General features: G+C 33.1%; 3 protein-coding genes across 9 annotated transcripts in view; all 3 read right to left on the reverse strand.

Moving 5' to 3' along the window:
* Positions 1 to 8,772, reverse strand: part of Dpit47 (DNA polymerase interacting tpr containing protein of 47kD) — a 69,174-nt gene extending 60,402 nt beyond the window's left edge. The window contains exons 1-2 of one of the 2 annotated variants that reach the window (XM_076456877.1): positions 8,627 to 8,772; positions 5,254 to 5,402 (exon numbers count right to left, since the gene is read on the reverse strand). In XM_076456877.1, coding sequence (XP_076312992.1) covers positions 5,254 to 5,394 — 141 coding nt within the window. In that variant the 5' untranslated portion in view covers positions 5,395 to 5,402; positions 8,627 to 8,772. The remainder of the gene's footprint in view (positions 1 to 5,253; positions 5,403 to 8,626) is intronic. The other variant, XM_076456887.1, reaches the window with a different exon arrangement.
* Positions 8,773 to 11,002: 2,230 nt separating this feature from the next.
* LOC143233259 (uncharacterized) lies at positions 11,003 to 11,305 on the reverse strand. Its single transcript, XM_076469271.1, has one exon. The coding sequence runs from the start codon at positions 11,303 to 11,305 to the stop codon at positions 11,003 to 11,005; it is 303 nt and encodes a 100-aa protein (XP_076325386.1).
* Positions 11,306 to 14,935: 3,630 nt separating this feature from the next.
* The window catches only part of LOC143226210 (voltage-gated hydrogen channel 1-like), a 47,681-nt gene continuing 40,772 nt past the window's right edge, over positions 14,936 to 21,844 (reverse strand). For all 6 annotated transcript variants that reach the window (XM_076456940.1, XM_076456909.1, XM_076456900.1 and 3 more), the window contains one exon: positions 14,936 to 16,035. In XM_076456940.1, the coding sequence (XP_076313055.1) occupies positions 15,785 to 16,035 (251 nt within the window). In that variant the 3' untranslated portion in view covers positions 14,936 to 15,784. The remainder of the gene's footprint in view (positions 16,036 to 21,844) is intronic.

Raw genomic sequence — 21,844 nt, forward strand, 5'->3', positions numbered from 1 at the left:
ACATCATTGAAAAACAGAAAAAGGATAAAACCAATGTTGACACCTAGTTTGCAATGGTAAGAGAGAAAGCAGAGTAAAAGAAGTTGTAAAGTACTTACTCTAGCAAAATGGTAATGATCATAACCTGCCAGTAAGACTAACAAGTAAGTTCAAGAACCACCATCAGTCACCTGAAGTTGGCCTTTCCAGTCCTGGTTCTGGGTTATGTGTCATAGCAGCCATTATCAAAATGTAAAATAATAGAAGTTTTAAAAGACAAAATAGTAATAATGAGTAGCCAAATGTCCAGTAAAAAGGTAAAAGTAAAGTAAATGTAGTAAAATTCGTTTTGAAAACAATTCTCTTGGAAGCACAGGGAGATCTGTCTACACTCCCACTGTAGTTGTGGAACGAAGTGCAGCAGCATATGTCCGAGATGGAGTGGCGGGCAGCAATTTCCAAGCCTCAGGATAACTAATGTTATGAGTTGTTTTCAAACACTGCACCTCTTTTTCCTCCAACCATTTTGGGCAAGAATGAAAGTAAGAGGGGTGAGAACCATTGCAGTTTATGCAATGTGGGTTCATGTCACAGTCATAGGCATCGTGGTCCTTGCCTCCACAACTAGCACATGTCAGGGAACCACGACAAGATGTCTTTGAGTGGCCGAATCTCTGACATTGGAAACATCAAAGAGGGTTTGGTATGTATGGCCGAACCCAGCAAATGAGATAACCTGCCTTGATGGTGGCAGGTGCACGTGGTGAAGTAAATGTTAAAACAAGGGTATTTGTTGGCAGTGTAACTCCATCTTTGCAGTGGAGATGCCTCACTGAAGAAACTCCTTGAGTGGAGAGACCAGCGAGAATCTCTGACTCGGGGACATTCTTCAAATCCCTCTCAACAATAACTCCTCGTGATGAATTCAAGGTAGCATGAGGGGTAACCTCAATAGGTATATCCCCAATTGCCGTTGAATTCAAGAGGAGTTCACTGTGGTGAGTTGTGGATGTTTCAACTAATATGTCTCCAGATCGAAGCTTCTTTACTGACTTTGGAGAGCCAGCAAGACCCTCTAGTCCCTTCTGAATAAAAAAGGGGGACAACTGCTCTAAAGGTTTTTCTGAAAGAGAATGTGATATAAGAAAATGAGGTACATATGTTACAGATGTTGAAAATTGCTGCTCAGAGTCTTCAAGACGTGGTTGCTTACCTATTGACTGTTTTTCACTATTTTATTTAAATTTTTTGAAGGAGGATCCATAGGAAAAAAGAAAAATTTCGGTACCCACTAACCCCACTCACCATGGAGCCCTACAATATCATGGAAGGACAATGCAGCAACGCCAGGGTTTCGTGAGCACTATACCCAAACACCAGCATCAGGCACTATGTTCACAACACCCGTTGAGAACTTCCAACACTGGTACTTGGTTGACTCTAGCCCAAGTGGACCAGCTGATTGACCCAAGGGGGACCACCCATAGGCCACCCCTCTACAGGAATTCAAGGCCAAAGTGATGTGTTATGGTTGGACCCCTCAACCACCAGGATCCTCTCCTCCCATTCACGGGTCGCCACGCACGGCAAACATGTGGGTGGATGTTTAGATCCCAGAGAGGGTAACCAGACAGAACAGAACCTTCCCTGGGAAGTCCCCTCACCACGTACAGGAATCCTGTGGGAATGAAGCTTGTACTGAAAGAGAAGTGAATATTTTTCTGTACAGAAAACAGTATAATATAATACACAATTAAATAGATAAAAATCATGGCTTTCTACTGGTTAAAAATAACAGTATTAAACACAAGAGAGAACAACTGGCAAAAATCTCAAAAGAGAGGATGTAACAGGTGGATGCTGCAAGAGGGATCTTGTGTTCTATTTGATAGCTTTGTAACCAAACAAAATTGAAAGCTAGAAAAATTATGCTTTACCTGAGCAATGACAATGTTACAAGTTACATTTATTTTGTAGTTTTTGAAGGGGTGATAAATAAATTAGTGAAGAGGAGATGCCTAGAGAAAATAATATTACATTTCTCACTCTTGGGGAAGTTCAGGATCTTTTTCTGTAATATTTTCTAATGAAATTTAAAATTATAACTTGTATACTATTTAAATATAGAATATTACTAGAACTATAGCATTAGCTACAACATTATGCTACACTAATTATTATAATAATTACCAAGGACAAATGATGGCAAAAAATAAGATCTCTTAGAGGAAAGAAAACAACAAGAATAGTTGACAATGAAGAATGACAGTTAAAAATGAAGAGTGAGGTTCTCTGAGAGAATTCCCAATGCCAAACAATATCACACAAAAACAGAGGGCAAAGGTCTCTAAACTGAATTAGATGAGCACTACTGTTTCTGAGCCTATGAATAGCCACTATCAACTCTTATAACATTGAAGTCTATGAGTGGTGGGATGAGATATAGAATCAGAGAAATTAGAAGTGGTGACACAGAGAGGACAAGCAAGAAGGCAGGATACAGAAAGAGACAAATAAGGATCTTGGGAGAAATTGCAAACCAGTGAGGATCAAGAATAACATTGGCATGTAACCCTAACATATGACTCCAGTCCATTAAAATCACTTCCGCACATGAAAAGAGCAGATAAAGGCATATGAAGAGTAGATAAGTAAATAAGCATTCACTTAAATCCCCTTGATGGAATGGTAGATTATTGGAATAAGAAGGTAACTGCAGGAAAATAATAAAGGGAAAGGATAGAGAGTTCAAGATAAAAATGGAAAACCTTAAGCCTAAGAAAGATAGAAGAAAAAAAAAGATTTGATCCCAAAGTCTGAAAAAAAGACATCAGAGCTTAAGAATCAAAGAAAGAAAATATAGCACAAAGTTTTGCTTAGTTACATGAGATAAAGGAAGAATTAGGCATGCATACACCTAAGTAGTTGTAAAAGTAATCAAACATGAGCTTCCATATCCAGATAAGTAGTAGTAAACATAAAAGTGAGAAAAATGTGACAAATTACAAAGTAAAGGAAAACATATCCAAGAAACCCAGTCCCAAAATTATGAAAAAGACTTAGGCAGATTCAAGACAGCATGAGTAGATAACACAAAGGCAGATTGTAGAAAAAAAAGCCAGTAAAATTCCTTCCTTCATGAATGAGAAACACTGGCATAGATATGTTAGGTACAAAGGAAGGTCTAAACTACATAAAAAAATCCACCACATACTGTACAAAGCTATCACTTCTTCCAACAGATAAAGACATATCCAATTCTAGCATGGTTGTTAGACTAGCATTAACAAAGTGAAAGTTACTAATACTATTGAAATAATAATGTAGACAAAAAAAAAAAAAAAAGATAACAAAAGCTGCAGGTACAGAAAATGTTTTATAACAAAATTTCAATAATAAATACTTTCACAACAGGTAATACCTTTGTAGGTTCATCCAGTAAAATAAAATATCTGATGCATGAGAATTTGATGAGTGAAAAAACATGCCATTACACACGAGTGCCATATTGAAAAGTGATGATAACAATCAGTATAGAAGGAGCATGTTGTGCCAGGAGGTTATGTTGCATGCTGCAACACTATAATTGCACATTGTGACATTTAAGTTTAGAGTACAGTCTCAAAACTGGTGACAAGTGAAAATTTGCACATACAGAGGGCAGTACCAATTTAAAACAAACTAATATATGAGTGAAGGTAAATATGATGTCAGTAACAAGATGTTCAGTTAGAAAATATATCATGGAGCAACAAAAAGTCAATCAAGGTAGGATTAACAGAAGAATACTTCTGTTATTAGAATGATATCTCTAAAATGTAGAAGTTTCTTTTATTTAAAAGTGAAGAAAGAATGGCATTATATACAAAAAACAACAATGCTAATCTTCTCGAATGCTCTATCCACACAATTCTTGCTCATTACAATTGAAACACAAGAGAAGTTACATCCTTGTTCTTAATATACTGCCAACAGAAACCGATTTACCTTCATACATAGTAAATACAATTGTAAAGATATGTTACCCACACAAAAACAAAGAAAGATGACACTTTTAGATTAATGACTCAGAACAATAAATGGCTAAGGCAAAAGGAATTTAGCAATTTTTTTTTACTGATTTTCAATAATCAAACTGTATACATCTGAATAAATGAAAATTTTAAAACATTTCTATCTTAAAATAAGGAGGTATAAACTTACAGTATACCCACATACTACAAATATGTAATCATACACCAATTAAGGAGTGTATGCTTCTACAAGGAAAATGTTATCAAAATATTCCATTGTTCATGTATGATTATACAAAAACTTGTAATTTAATTTAAAAAAAATAAAACTCATTATACATAGCCTATTAATAGTATAGCACTAAGTTGTGCATAAATGTGAATATAACCACAGAATTATGAAACCATTTGATGTTTGTCAAAAAAGTGGACATCATAATGATCATAATTAAGATATATTGAAATACACAGAATGCAAATTGGGTTTTTAATCCATCTTTATGTTCTCTTTAATGATAAGAAGCCAGGTCAATAATTTACTGTCAGTTGCTTCAGAATACTTTAGTATAATGTTTATGTTTGAAAATGCATCTTACAAAGTGATGTTGGTTCCAATTCAATAGGAACTATACAAGTAGCACAAAACTAGTATCTATTGTAAAGATTTCATTCTGAATATGTTTCCAGATAGCCTAATAACCTTCCTTGTTTTAAAATGACAAAACTTATGAAAAATATACTACATATAAGAAATTAAGTATGATCTATCACTTGCATGTCATGTGTTTGTTTGTTCAACTCCATTTCATAAGTTACAGCTAGTTAAACTCACCCAAAGCATTGATTATCAATGTTATTTGCTAACAGGAAACCAAGTTTATTTAACCTGAAAAACACTACAAGCAAACCTTGATTATATGGACAGCATACACTTCCAAAAGCTTATTCATGTTAATCGAAAGAGTGATGCTACTTGTGTGAAAGAGATCTACCATAGGTTTTTTATTTTATATTGTACGTTTATTATGACAAATGCTTATTTATATGTGATTTTAAAAGCGATATGTGGAAGAACAAGTAACCACATAATTCTAATGTTATACAATAATGTATTTTCATAAACATACAGTATCCTGATATATATTGTAAAAAATAGATAAATCTATTGTCAGAAATTAATATGTTAATTATATTGAGTGACAGCAGGAACACAATGAAACATCAGTTACATTCAGCCTATGTTTGCAATATAAAACTTTACCTGTTCCCAGTTATCTTCAGACCATCCATCTACATATTTCTTTGGTTTTATATTTTTTAGATCATTATCCAAGTCTTTATTCATATCTTGAATAAGTCCATGGCTATCTTTTTCAGTCACTGGATGGTTTCCTTCAGCCATCTATAAAACTTTAAAGTAACTTACTATTGTATAAGAATAACTCAAGATTTTATCATTTACAAAAAAAGATGCTTCTAACCAGTAAATATCAATTTTTCAGAGCCAAGATTTTATATTTTGTTCTATTTTAACTTACTTATGGCAGAACTTGATATTTTCTTAAATCTAATATGTATTTCTAATAATACTTATTCCTCTCATACTACAACTATTACTCGACTGCCAGAGTTTCTTCCTTTACCTCTCTAAGTACTGGGAAGATTTTTTCTTGCTTTTATACTCCACTTAGTTGCCCTCTTGCAAATGTTTGTCTTGTGACACTTTCCACCTATATCAGTGTGTTTTCTATCCTGGTACTGCATATCAGCATCTCATTCAAATGATAACTGTTTTGAAACTGACTCGATATGAGTCTCTTAGTGGGAATGAAATGTGGGAAGAGTGTGAAAGGGGGTAAATACTATTGATAATGCATTTTAAATATAAGAAAATGTTAACTTCCTTAACACACTCATCTTTTCACACTCCAGCTAGAACATCACATTATAAGGTGGAGGATCCAGAACTTATGTGGCTGTACCAGCTCCAACCAATACCTCATCTCCAGAAGCTAACATTCAGTGTATGGTTGGAAGGAGGGTTCCTCAGCCAGAGAAAATTGCATAAAAATTGATAAACACTGCTTTGTTGCCAACAAATGTAAAAAAATCATAAAATACAATTTTAGCAAAGTAGAGGGTGGGCCCTAATGCCTGAAACTATTCTGTCACATAAAAATGCTCAATAAATGAAGAACATAAGTTTTTTCACCAATGTAAAAACAAAACTTTAGGCTTTTATACTAGCTAACCATTTTTGGTGAAATAATTAACTTTGTAGCATCTTTCCAAGTAAAACCTTGGGGATCAGCTTATTCAACTTCCCTAGCAAATGAAAATAAAAACAAAAGTTGGATTGTTCAGTGTTAGAAAAATACATTGAAATAGTCTGAACAATTTTATTTTTAAACACTGATACTTCTAGTTCTTCAAATAACACTATGTAACAAAATTTTTACTTTTCCTTGTTTCTGGGCAGAAAGTGTTATTTCCCAAATACTTGTGCCAAAAGTAAATGGAAAAGACCTATTTCTCTCTTCAAACTTTGCTTTTGTGACCTGAGTAATGACAATTTCAAATTTACCCATCTTCCAGAACATGTCAGGTAGATTCAGTGTTGAGTAGCTGATAGAAAAATTTCTCAAACTTACAAAAATTTAAGAACTTTCTAGAATGTTGAAGAAGCCTCAAACCTGTGCTGCTCCATAATGAGAATAAGTATCCATCTCTTTCCCTGGCTCATTCAATGCACCTCAAAGAGAAATACAACAGCATCAAGACCTTGCTAGAAGCCTTGAAGTATAAGTATGGCTGGGAGGTTATCGGATACTTCAAAATGGTGCCATTCCTGATGGGTTTCCAAGGAGGCTTTACAAAGTTTCCCTGTTATCTTTGCCTTTGAGACAGCAAAGACACTGCAGCACACTACAATAGGAAGAACTAGCCTCAATGGACCAAGTTTTCTGTGGGGAGGCACAATATCAAGTGTGAGCCACTAGTGGACCTCCAGCAGGTATTGTTCCCACCATTGCACATAAAATTGGGTCTTATGAAACAATTTGTCACAGCTCTTGATACGGAGACTGCAGCCTTCAAGTACCTTTAAGACTTCTTCCCTAAGCTGTCTGAGGCAAAGGTCAAAGCTGGTATCTTCATTGGACCACAAATAAAGAAGATCCTGGAGTGCACAGAATTCCCCAAAAAGCTCAGTGGGAAGGAAGAAAAAGCTTGGAGCAGTTTTGTCACAGTGGATTGGGGATTCTTGGGCAATCACAAGTCCAAAAATTATGTGGAACTTGTTGAGGCTCTGGTGAAGAACTTCGGCAAAATGGGCTGCAGGATGTCCCTAAAAATCCATATTCTTAATGCTCATCTTGATAAATTCAAGGAGAACATGGGAGCATACTCAGAGGAACAAGGCATGTGCTTCAACCAAGATATACTGGACTTTGAACGCTGCTACCAAGGAGCGTATAACGAAAACATGATGGTGGACTATATTTGGAGCTGATACGTGAAAGTGATTTACTTTACAGTCACAAGTCTCAAAAAACTACTCACTTCTAAACATTTTTGTGTAACTTTGGTATATATACATGCAAATCTTGATTCATATGCTGTTTTATTCAGATCTTATGTAAATGAAAATGTCCAAATTTGCCCATTTTTACATAGAAAATATGTTAATTTCTAAATTTCATTATCCAAGTCACAAAAGCAAAGTTTGAAAGGAATAATGGCCATTTTCTGTACTTTTACAACTTAAGCAATTGAGAAATAACACATACTATCCAGGAACAAAATTTGTATTACATAGTGTAATGTTTATTTAAGTTCATCACCTTCCAACAATAAAACATGCAATATTCTAAAATTTAACTCAATCACACTATACATGTTTGCATGTTAGTTCAGAATCTGAATGAAGCTTAATTAAAACAAATATTTTATGAATTAGGCTATTAGTCTGAAAGCCAAGAGCCACAGAATTATCAGTTTGTCCATAAAAAAGTAGCACCTCTTTACACTAGCATTACAGAATTGCTGGTACACATCTCAACAAACAGGCCTATACATTCACAACTTTTGCAAACTGGACTTTCTTCTGTATTAATTAAAGGAAACCATTAAATCTATTGTAACTTAAAATTTAAATTAGGCAATGTAAAGTGATTATGCAATTAAGTGGTTAAATATTAGTTATTTACCATCAGCTTTGTATTGAAACTTAATCTTTGATATTATTGACAGAGAAAATTAAATTATAAAAGAAATATTCAAATTCAATTCCTAAAAAAAAAAGAATTTTTCTTTCTCTTTCTCATTGATCTTCGAGCCCCTCAGTCGCAGAGTAGCTTTGTGGTTAATAACAAACTGTCAAACTTCAATCATTCTAATTATTTTAAATATCATTTTGAATATGAACTAAAATGTTATCTGTATAGTAATACATGTTAATATTATTACTAATACTTCCGAGTCATAAACTTCTTGTTACAAATAGCGTCAAACCATTCAGTGCTGGTTGATCTTAATTAAATATTAATACGTATCTAATATACGCAATTATATAAACACTTCGTATTTATACTATCGCTAGAAACAACTGAATGCATCAAATTATCAGTACTCACCTACTGCTTTACTAACTTTTCTAAACTTATTTATATCAAGCACATGTTTTCTAAAGATGTTTACAATAATTAGTACATCACCCAAGCGCCATCTGAAGCCAGTTATTACAGCTAGAGGATTGATATATATATATATATATATATTGATTCAATTCTCCCGCTACGGAAGCAGTATTTTTGTTTGGGAATTTCGCACAAAGCTACTCGAGGGCTATCTGTGCTAGCCGTCCCTAATTTAGCAGTGTAAGACTAGAGGGAAGGCAGCTAGTCATCACCACCCACCGCCAACTCTTGGGCTACTCTTTTACCAACGAATAGTGGGATTGACCGTCACATTATACACCCCCACGGCTGGGAGGGCGAGCATGTTTTAGCGCGACGCGGGCGCGAACCCGCGACCCTCGGATTACGAGTCGCACGCCTTACGCGCTAGGCCATGCCGGGCCAACGGAAGCAGTAAATAACCAATGTTGTTTTACTCTAAAGAAAACAAACAAATAATTATACTCAACAGAAATCATTATTGTAAGATCACAATTTACATAACAACGGGCTTGATGATACATCGAGAATGTTCTATCCGCTTAATAAAAGACAATTTCAAGTATTTAAACTATCCTCTAATGCCAATCTTTCCGTCACAGTTACCACTCTAATAACCATCCTTTGAACCTCTTCCTAAACGTCAATGTGTTTTGTAAGGTAAAAAACGCAAAACTGAACACAATATTCCAAATCAGGTCTAACCAATGACCTATACAAAGAAATGGTAATTTTAAAGTTATATCCAATATTTTTTTTTATATATGTAACCTTTAATCGTATTTGCCCTATTACTAGCAATTGCACGTACTTTTTTTTGATGGTGTAAGAGACTAATAACCCAAAACACGAAGGTCTTTTTCTTTCATGATACAATTCAGATATTTCTCATCCAATGTATATTTATAAGCGTACGAGATGAATGGAGGGGAGCAGCATCTTTCCCAACTAGCAGTACATACGGCCATTCGGGCAAATTTTTATATAGGCAAAATTAGCAGTAGAAAATATAACCTCATAATATCATTTGTACAAAAATTGTACAGCCACCCACTGAAAAATTTCTCGTGCTCTTATAATTTGTTTATCATCATTTAAATAATGAAAACTTACGTGTATTACTTTACATTTATTATAATTAGAAGTAACATGCCAGTTATTTTTCCAATTCGCCAAATGGTTTAAATCCCGTGCAAGTGCCCCATTATTATTAAAAACTCTGTTGCTTATTTCTAACTATGTTAACAAAATTTCCACAAAATAAAAACAGTATTCTTTCAATCACATTTTAGGGTTTGTTTGAGAATTTCGCACAAAGCTACTCGAGGGCCATCTGTGCTAGCCGTCCCTAATTTAGCAGTGTAAGACTAGAGGGAAGGCAGCTAGTCATCACCACCCACCGCCAACTCTTGGGCTACTCTTTACCAACGAATAGTGGGATTGATCGTCACATTATACACCCCCACGGCTGGGAGGGCGAGCATGTTTAGCGCGACGCGGGCGCGAACCCGCGACCCTCGAATTACGAGTCGCACGCCTTACGCGCTAGGCCATGCCGGGCCCACATTTTAGGGAGTGGTCATTATAAAACAGTAGGATTATGCAAATAAGATTGGCACTAATTTTATATTTTGGAGATAGGTTAAGTTTGAGCTATGTTTTATTAAATGAGTTTTTTTGAAATAAAATGTGGGTAATTTACAGCATATGTTAGAATAAACTACTTCCTGAACTCTTTTGTTCTAATAAAATTCAAAATGTTTCATGTCACCTTTGCGCTGTAAACGAAGCCTAGCTAGGAATACACACACACACATACATATATATATTTGTGGTGTGCACTCATAAGCTCTGTGCTCACTTTAAATATATATGATTTTTTTAAATTCTCCTTTTTGATGTGTATGCAGCTTTAACACATAAATATCTTGTGAATAGTTGCTGGGATTGCCTTTTTTCCTTGCTTTGCTTCGTTATTCTCTATTCTGCCTAAAAGAATATTGTAATAATATACAGGGTGGCCCGTTAGTCCCTACCCATCCATATATCTTATTTATTCAGTGTGTCTGTGTGCTGTCCTTCATTCTCGCTGCATAATATTATGCGACGCCATGTTCTGCGAGACATTTTCCTCAACATAACCGGGGTTATTGTTCCAAATGCCGTGGTAACAGCTGCCTTCAACTCATCATTAGTATTATAATGTTGTTTAGACACAATGTCCTTTATGTATCCCAAAGAAAGTTATCACATGTTGTCAAGTCCAGACTTCTTGCGGGCCATTTCATGGATGTCACAGAACCACGACCTATCTATTTGTCTGGAAAAGTGTCATTAAGATAATCTCGCATAGTGAGCAGGAGCTCCATCTTGTTGAGACCAAATCTCATCTCTGATTCCAAGTTCATCGAGTTTCGGTATAAACCATTGTTGTAACATGTTTAGATATGAGGTATGGTTTACTGGCCCGTCAAAGAAGCATGGTCCAATAACATGACACGCATTAAGTGCTGCCCACATCATGACATGCGGAGTATTGTATTCAATTTCTTCATAATAATGAGGATTCTCCTTTGCCCAGAAGTAAACATTTCGTGCTCGACTCGAAAGGTAAATTGCACACTCATCCGTAAACATCACCTTTACTCAAAAAGGGATCGTATTGAAGATTCGCAGTAACTCATCACACGCCAGTTTCCTATTTTCTCTATCAACATCACTTAGTTCATTCACAAATGTGGGTCGCCATGCTTTAATTCCCATGCCCTTTTTCATAAAGGTCTGCATGGTTGCTCGCGGGATACCAAGTTCATCTGATCTTTTCCTTGTCGACTTTAATGGTGAGTAAATTACTAACTCTTCCACACCAGCACATGACTCTCTACGTTTAACTGGTCTTCCTGGACGAGGTGCATCCTTAATATTGCCAGTTTGAAACAATTTGCTCTCCCAATTTGGCATTGTTTTTCGTGTTGGTGGATCCTTATTGAATCTCTCTCTAAATTTGCCAGTTATTGTATCCAGGGTGTCACCAGTATTCTTGCTCTCATGTACCCACATACTTCTTGTCACAATACACTCTTCAAGTGTAAATGGGCTTACATTGGTCATATTTCTCTGAAAAAAATAAATTTATAATACATGCGTAATTGAATATAACATAATAACATAGGGATGGGTAGGGACTTATGGGCTACCCTGTATAACATTCAAGCTGAAAAGAAATGTAATGTTCTTCTCTGGCCAGAATGATGTTGACTAAATTGAACAGCTGACCAATGCTGTTAGAGAACAGTGATCAAGAGATTATGCTATGGATTGTGCAAAAAAAGTGAATTTACCTGCTGAACTTAGTCATATTTTCTTTAAGTGGTTCTCGTAGGATATGATTAAGTGAAGTCTAACTTTAAAATCATTGTGAAAGTCTATAAAGAGAGCTGTGAATCTTAAACAAATTCAAGTATTTTCAACTGTGATTTCATCTGGACAAGTATACACAGTGTTTTCTGTTTGTTTGCCATATCAAATAGTTTATTCATTTATTTAAATTTTCCTACCAAATTTTTCAGATTTTTACAATATGTTCAACAAAGTACCCAAAACTTTCATGGTGATATGTTTAATTAAAAGAACTTTATTAAATTAAGAAATGTCATGTTGTTACTACAAATATAATCATTAAAACAATGTGGTAGATAATTAGTTCAAACTCAAATGTACCTTTTTATGCTTGTAAATAAAATGACAGTATTTGTCTCAAAACATTAATTACCTTTCAAGCACAAGACTATGAGAAATGAGCCTGAAATTTAAGATTCATCATTTCTCTTAGTCAGACAAGACTTCAACAAGTCTGCTGATACATTCTTCATTATTCCAAAAACAAGCCTCAAAGCACAATAATTTTCCTTTCTATATCTGCATTACTTAGTTGCACGTGCAAAAACTAAGACTGGTGTAGGATCTAGAGAATTTTCTATCAGCACTGGGTTAAGCACTCCACCATGAAAATTTTTTCTCCCATTCCCACCTGGTGATGGGAAATTTAACAATTGTAGTGTAACATACAATCATATGAATCTTTGATAATTTATTCTTTTTACATATTGTGAAAAAGCATCAATCGTGGGTACTAGCTTTTAAGTGGTAGTACGTTTTTTACAGAAATGATCATATCTCAACATGTCCAGTGATGTAAACTGTATTAATGATACCATAGCATCATCAATGAGGATTCAAAGTCTTGACCAAGTTGCTTGAAGTCATCCAGTAGATCACAATTTACAGTCAGGATCTTCATTCAATTTCTTTATCCTATCCCCTAAAATGCACTTACGGAGTTACAACCCTTCAAGGCATGGATTGTGGATAACAGAAGATATATATCCAAGATCTTAAGTAACAGAGTGCATTGAGATGAAGCAACTCTTTAATGCAATGCAATTCCTGAAGAGTAGTTCTTGAGTATTTAATGGTAAGATATATTGTGGGTATGCAACAGTGATATCTGAGTCAATGCTCCACAGTACATGTTATATGTCCAGTGTTTTAAGTGTATTGCTGACAGGTGGTGATATTCTTGAGTTAGCCTTTCATGATCTGACTGGAACTCTTTCACTCTGATAAACTACCCATGTTTCACTACAACTGCGTTTCGAGTGTCTCTGAAGCCCTTTGTTAAGAAAACTTTCTTCTACGTGACAATCCTTCTGGATCAACCTCCAACTAATCTCTCAATAATAAATTTGTCACATTAGATTTGTCAGCAGATCTAGAAAAGATTTTTTTTATCATTGTTTGGGTGAGGTAATAACTTTTGATGGCTTCCTTTTTCCCTGCATGTGGAATCTGGCACATCCAACTCATTTTCTTCTTTTGATTTACTGGTCATAAGAATAACTGTCACCAGCCACTGCAACGTATTAGAAGTTTTAAGAAAGAATCACACTTAGACGCTTCTTAGGAAATTCTTCAAATGTACTTTTATCAGTGAAGGCCATCTGGATGATCATGATAAAGTCAACTACTAAAAGATTTGAAACTGTCGTGTTTGGTATTTATGGCAATCATCATGAATCAGATTCATAATTAGATACAACAGTCATGATGCAGCATTGTTAGTAAATTTCCTACTTGTAGAAGCTGCCATAATAGTTTCTGTGACAGGAAAGAAAATTTCATAATTAAATGAATATCACTCTCTTTTAACAATTTTTGACTATATTTTCTAAATAGCATGTGAAAGTTTAAAAATGTGTAGCAACATAAAATAAGTGGCAGGGTTTTAAAATTTAATTCTTTTAGATCTTTAACCTGCAATTCATTTTCTAGGGTCAATAGTTTTAGTTACCACTTTGTAAGGATATTTACTTATTGAGGCTCTTGAAAATTTTTCTTGGTTAGAAAAGGCTGTTGAAAGGAAAACATATTTTTAGCTGTATCAGGAGGATGGAGAAATTCTTACCATCACCTCTATTTATTGTTTAGAATTGGGGAAGGAATTCTACTGACAATAAATGAGTGAATTTGTACTGTATTCCTAAGGAAATAAAGTGGATTGAGATTCTTTGTATCTTTCTTCCAATAAAATATTTAAAAATAAAAACTTACTATCAACTTCATTTTCAACTTCAAACTTAGTGTTAGGATCAATTACATTCAAGTTTAAAAGAAAAGTGTCAATAAAACGTAAATACTTAAAAGCCATGAAAATAATTCAGAAAACTGAGAAATAGAGGCAAGTGGATATATAAAATTGTTTCCACTTAATCATAAATATATTGATTGAAACAGGTTAAACTGGATTTCCTTTACTCAAACTTTCAACTGGGTCACAGTTAATAGAAAAATGAAAATTAAAATTTGAATGAGTTGCTGAATAATTGGATTTAAGTGCTACTATTAAAGTGACCCCACACATCCAAAGTACAAAGCAAGATTATGTGGTAATAAGTCATGGAGCACAAGTCTCCAAATTCACAATCCATGCACAATGACCATAGATGACACCAAACTCCATAAGAAAAAAATATAAGAACATTGAAGTATAAAACATATGAGAGGCACATACAATCAATTAATTGTTGTGCATTGAGAATTTAGATTTTAATTTGTAAACCTGACAAAAAGAAGTCATGAAGTGATTGCTGTGTAATTATCTTACAAGTTAATATTTATTAAAGTATGCTTCATATGAATAAAAAATATGTATATGCATTAGAAATATTCTAATTTCCATAAATTATTAACTGAATATAAAGATACCACAACAGATTAATAACATTTTAATGCATTTTTTATAAAACATATATAAATATAACATCAAACAACATTTTATTGTAATCATTTATCATGTGTGTATGCTTAACAAGAGTTATATAAAATAAATAGACATCAGTCAGCTTGATGTTTAGTACATATATATATAATTTCATGCACTTTTGTTATATCAAATGATTTTATAAAATAATCTATATTTGTTATATCCAATAGTAATATAACTATCTAAGCAATAGGGTAGCAATGTATCTACAGACATCAGAACCATTAAAATCACTACCTAAATTCCTAAAGCCACCAAGGTGTAGTAATTTGTTTTATAATGTTGTTATAAGACTTCAAAAAACTCATTTTAACATAATAGTCTGCCTAAGATAATTTAGCTTTCAAGTCACATGTTTAACACTCTTAATAAGGCACCAAAATATATTTTTCTTTCTTTTCTTGTTCCAGTGAATTTGTATGAGAAAATGCTTTACAAATACTACTAAAAGCAGAGTATTTTTAACCTTACAAGAAATCTCCATATTAGTACATTTTTTACATAAATTTCATTCACAATTATTTTTTGTTCAACACTCATAAAAAATTCATTAGAGTTTTGAGTTATTCAAACGAAAATAATAGAGCTAGTTTCTATAAGAGATTATTGTTTCACCTTAAGATTACAAAAAATTCACATTTACAGATTATACGCTTTCTTATGTACAGTTCATGTAAGTCACCACAAACACATTACATAAACCATATGTGCCAACATCTCTGTAGTTAATTCAGAAACTTTCAAAACGTTTATTAAAATTCCATACTTGGCCCATTCTATGAATTTCATATACTTTATGTGATCATGTGGTTAACTTCAGCTACAACATTCAAGATTGTACATTTAAAAGCTCTATTATCTATAACAGTTGGAGGCAATTCTTTAATGTTATTATCCTTAAGAATTCTCCGCAAGGTCTCCACCTCTTCTTCTAAAGCAGCAATATAGTCTCTACTCCTAACGAGTTCCTGTTCCAGATTTTCTCTCTTCTTCTGTTCCTTAGCTAATTTGTGATCTGCTTGGGTTTTTACAGAAAGCACAATACCTATGTTGGAAAAATCAAGCTAAATATTAACTGGTATGTCCACATAACTGATGAAAATAAATAAACTAAGGTAGCAAGCTCACTGTATTGAACAAAGAGAAGTGAATATCACAGTAGCAGGCAATAAAGACTGAAATACATGAAGTAATACAAATAAAAATCAGACTAGATGAAAAACAGAAAATATGAGTTTTGAAACACCAGCAAGACTGCATCTAAAATTAAAAATGCATACAAATATTAAAAATAGCAAACAAACAAAAATATAAATTTATAATGTTCATTTTTTATGTTAAACAGGATCAGATTATAAGGATTCAAAAACTAATTATCTGAACCTAATAAGTAATTTATTTCTATAACTACAAGTTTCAACCTATAAATGTTTATTTCTGTGGTTATAATCCTTAACATATCAAGTATACTTGAAAGCATGCATGTCCACACACGGTAAAATTTCTTCTGATAAAGTTCAGAAACCAGCTTATTTGCATGTTTTTCTCAGTATAGACTGGAAGATGGGAAAAAACAAAGAAATCCCATATAGTACTGGCAAAAGCACAGTTGGCCTAACTTACGCCTATTTTATATTCAATTATATGCTCCAGCTTTCTTATGCATACTCCATATAGTGTTCCTTAATATTTATGTAAAAACCTGAAAACATTTTTATATTTACTATAAAGTGTTTAATCATTTATTTATTTCTGATGATGATGTTATTACAGGCAGAATACATTGTAAATCATGCATATAATAACTTTTCAAGTATAACTGAATTATGTAAATATTTTACATACTGCTCTGTATAATGCATTTTCTTCATTAACAGAAACTTCTGCACTTTTTGATATCCAGTTCTTCCTAGACAAGAACAATTATTCCATTTCTAAACCTTGCATCATAAGAAAAAAAATTCTAATAAAATGCTACTACATCTAACTTACATACAAAAACTTTAACATAATTATTCTTCTGTGACACTAGTTTTTTTTATTACCTACCCAATCCTTGTATTTCTAAACATGTTACTTCATTACTAGTGACTGATTAATAAAGTCGAAAGAAACCTACTTTCAGTTTACTTCATCAACAAATTTTATTTTCTGTATCAATACTACCAATGTTTTCAAATAATTGGATGATTCTATATGGGATATGCAGAAACAAGAGGTGTTTTATTTACTGTAAGCTAACAAAATAAAGTTAAAATCAAGAATAGTATAATCCTGTTGAGGATGTGCATAAACAAGTGTTACATCTCAACACAATTCTCATTAAATGCATTTCTTCCATAATCCTGTAAGTTTGTCAAAGTTCATGTGTAGTGCTCAAACTCATCTAAAAGTGCTGTCCTTATGAACTTGAGGGAGAAAGTCACAAGGTCTGACTAGGTCATAAATATCTGTGGAATGGAGAAGAATTGACCATTCAATTTTCTTTAACAAAGCCATTTAAACAATATGCAACTTGAAGGAGAATGAGAAATTGGAGTCAAGATCTGACTGGGTCATAAATATCTGCGAAATGAGGAAGAACTGACCACTCAATTTTCTTTAACTCGGTCATTTGAACAATATGCAACATGGGAATGTGGCACATTGTTGGAAGAAAACACTTTCCATCCTGATGTCAGAATACACTTACAGTGGCAACGGGTGGATGACAGTTAAATACCATACCCTGGTTGTCTCTCATTCATTAGAAACTTAATTACAGCACATTATTCAAAGCCAACTCATTTACAATTGCAATTTTCAACCTTATCACAGCCACACACAAGATGCTCTACCCAAGATAGATCTTGACCATTAGTATGATTACCCACTGTTTCTTTATGTTCAACATACAAAAGAAAATTCATTTTTTTCTGAAAACTCCTTGTATATATAACAATACACTGTCTTGTTGCTAAGATAAACTTCATAAGATTAAGGCTGTTCAATTATACAGTAATATTATAATGGTTATGAAAATTTATTACGTTTTTCTGTGATGAATTTGAATACATATGTATGAACTAATTCACAAATTTAAATTCATACAATAGCCTGTCTGCTAACTTTTTCAATTAAGTCTTAATTCATTTCACTATTTATCAAACAGTTACTCTATGTTAATTAAAATAGGAACCTAGTGAATCTACACACTTTTGCCAATGAGAAGCAACATTATTTATGCCATGACGATAAAAGTCTGAAGTCCTAGAACTAAAACATTCTTTAAAGCCATTATCTGCTGCTTCTCTGTTGTTGAATCTTTTGTACTGTAAAAGGATGTCCAAATGCTTGAAAAAGTGGTAGTCAGTGGGTCTGGAGAGTAAGGAGGATGAGGCAATGTTTCACAGGCCAATTCGTTGAGCTTTTGGAGCATCATTTGAGCAACGTGTGGCCAAGCATTATTATAAAACAAGACTGGTCCTCTTTGAGTAACTACTGCATTTTCTCATGCAACTTTCTATGCACTTTTTCAAATTCTTGACAGCAAAACTCCACAGTGATATTCTGGCCTTGACTGAGCAAGCTGTAATAGATAATACTAGCTGTAGACCACCATACAATGACCATAATCTTCTGTTGGCTTTGGAAAGTGTTTTGGATCCTCACCACAGTTGAGCCACTGCACAGATCACTTTCTGTTGTCATAAAGGATCTACTTTTCATCACAGGTGGCAATTTGATCAAGAAACGGGTAACTTCTGTTGTGCAAAATCAGTGTGGAGCATAATTCAAAATGGTGATTTTTTCCAATTTTCACTAAGTTCATGTGGAACCCACTTGTTGAGCTTTTTCATTTTTCCAATTTGCTTGAGATGGTCCAGAATTATGGAAACTCCAACACCCAATTCTTGTGCCATTTCTGGAATAGTTTTGTGAGGGTTTCTTTCCATTAATGCTCTCAGTTGGTCATTTTCAATAGCAGAAGGACCTCCTCTGCCCTTCTTGTCTTCAAGACTCATATCTCTGTTATGAAACTTTTGGAAACAGTACTGTACTATACATTATGAGATTGTTCTTTTACCCCATGCTTGGTTGATAATGCAAGCTGTTTGCAATGCATTATGACCAAGTTTGAACTGATGCAAAAAAATGATGCACAACTTTCTTTTTCATCATTAATTGTAAGGGTATGAAATATTGGAAATAAAATTTTAGAAAAGAATAAAAGCACGAATGAAAAGAAGCAAGTTGCAGGTTTTCAATGGTATATATATAAAGCCACAAAAAAGACAGGTTTCTTATCCTTATAAATGACTAAAATTTTAATATAAAATTATTTTTCAAACAATCTAATATATCCTTACAGATTACTTTAATACTAAAGTTGTGTATCTATAGTGAATATGTTTCAAGCATTATGATACAGTTACACTTTTTCAAGTTCAGATCTGTAGCAGCTTCATATTTGTTGCATTAAAAAGAAATAATGCATGTATAAAGATAAATGAGAAGTATTTTAGCATGAAAATAAGCCAAAATTAACCTAGCTGTAAATGAAGACTTACACAATTTAAAAAGAAAGCTATTTACATCACTTTTAAAGAATTGACTGCATTAACTATTAATTTAGAGTATGTAACAGAATTAATGTTTTAAAATGTTTGCATTTAAAAGCAATGGTCATTACCATAACAACCAATACTGGTTGGAAAGAATGCACTTTCAGAACTTTACAATGAATTAAATTAAATATCATGTCTCTATACAGAAATGATTTTGTTTTACTAAAGTTTTTGCTTCAAACTGATTCTTCACATGGTAACTGCAATATCATAAAGTAAACATAGTTAAAACTTAATTAGGTATTATAGATGAAAACTATACATGTGCAGATGGCTTGGAACAATATTAATCTGTTTAAGGTTGCACTATGCAGTAGCATTTTAAGTTCTATTTGCATTTACTTTTTTTTTATCTCGCATCCAAAGACGTATTAAAATCCAAAAAGATGTTACTAGTAGGGGGTGTTTGCAAAGCTATTAAACATCATTAGTTAGACAATTTGAATATAAATTGCAAAGCACTGACCAAAAAAATTTTTATAATACTCATAGTTCAACAGAGTCTTTGTCAAGTTCTACTTCTTAAGATGTGTTGAAGCATCAGTAAGTAGAGTGTATAGGAATCTGCAAATGATTTTTATTGTGTAAATATTTGTTGCTTTACATTGAATTTATTTATGATTACTTTAAACAGTAGTTCAAGAAAGAATTCTGGCATGACTTAAATTTACTAACATTGTGTTTTTGTCTTTGCAACATTAGTAAATAAGCAAATTTCTTTATCTACAAGCAATACAAACAATATTGATGTGTTATCAGCTAAAACATCACCTAAAAAGCTTCCTGAATCACTTGTTTCAAACTATAATTAGTTGATGCAACAGGTCTGCTGTCAAATCTTCAAATGTCACAATGTTTGTTATCCACTCATAATTTTATAAATTAACATTGAAATACAAATTTTGTAATATACTGAGAACTTAAATAAATCTTTTTCAAATAAAAAATTTAGAATGAGCAGTTTTAAATATAGTAAAATACAAATGATTGGAGTAGCAAAACAATACCCCTTTTGCCAGAATTAAAAAAAAAAAACATTAAAAAAACTACAAGACTAGACAAACTAACTTGTTATATGGATAAATAGATAATTCTTTTACTAAAGTTTATTATAAACTTATAGGTAATTAACTCTGACATGAAAAATGCACATTAGTTAGAAGAGATCACTTTCTACAAGAAAAATATTTTTAAAAAAGTATTCATATTTGTCTATTAATGAGTTCACATACATATTTTAATATTGAGATAAAGATATCTATGTTAATATTACTTAAAAGGAAAGTAAAAATTAAGAAATTTAGACTCATGAATAAGTATTTGAAGAAGACTGGTTATTCCTTACATGAGAGGTATTAAAGAAATAGGGTGTCAGACACAATGAAATATAGTTTTTATAATCAAACTATTCAGAGTTCTGAGACAATTGTTAACTGACCCCTTGATAACTTACTACAGGCTAAAGGTGTTTAAATATTCCATGTTTAGCATGCTCACTTACTAAAATTACTTGATAAAACAAATAACCTAGAATATACCATGTCTTGAGAACAAGAGTTCACAAACATAAAAATATACTGTATTTGCCTCTTTGGGTTTTTATTTGTCCTTAAATGCAAAGTTATAAAACTGGCTATCTGTGTAGTGTCCATCACGAGTATTAAGGGTTCTATTCTATTCATCACTATTCAGGGTTCTGAGACAATTGTTAACTGACCCCTTGATAACTTACTACAGGCTAAAGGTGTTTAAATATTCCATGTTTAGCATGCTCACTTATATGTATTGATAAAACAAATAACCTAGAATATACCATGTCTTGAGAACAAGAGTTCACAAACATAAAAATATACTGTATTTGCCTCTTTGGGTTTTTATTTGTCCTTAAATGCAAAGTTATAAAACTGGCTATCTGTGTAGTGTCCATCACGAGTATTAAAACCTTTTTTTTTTTTTGTATGTGTGTTATAAACCCATATACTTACTTCTAGGCTACTGTGAGATTTCTCTTTATGAACATTCTTTGATTCTGGTTAAGTAATAAACCTGGGGAATGTAAGATTACTGCTCAAGGTTAACAATCAAAATATTTTTTATTTTCTTACTGAAATTTTAAACAGTGCACTAGTCTTTTATACCCTTTTACTTTTGTACCATTGCTGCAAGATGTGCTGATCATGTGACTATCTTCCACCAATCACAATGCACCACATACACTAGTGCAGATATCTAACATTCATCCTCCAC

This window comes from Tachypleus tridentatus, chromosome 1 (genome assembly GCF_004210375.1).
Source record: "Tachypleus tridentatus isolate NWPU-2018 chromosome 1, ASM421037v1, whole genome shotgun sequence".
In the NCBI taxonomy this organism is placed as follows: domain Eukaryota; kingdom Metazoa; phylum Arthropoda; class Merostomata; order Xiphosura; family Limulidae; genus Tachypleus; species Tachypleus tridentatus.

Coding starts and splice junctions, on each gene's coding strand:
- LOC143233259 (XM_076469271.1), bottom strand. CDS start 11,305: ATGTTTACGGATGAGTGTGCAATTTACCTTTCGAGTCGAGCACGAAAT.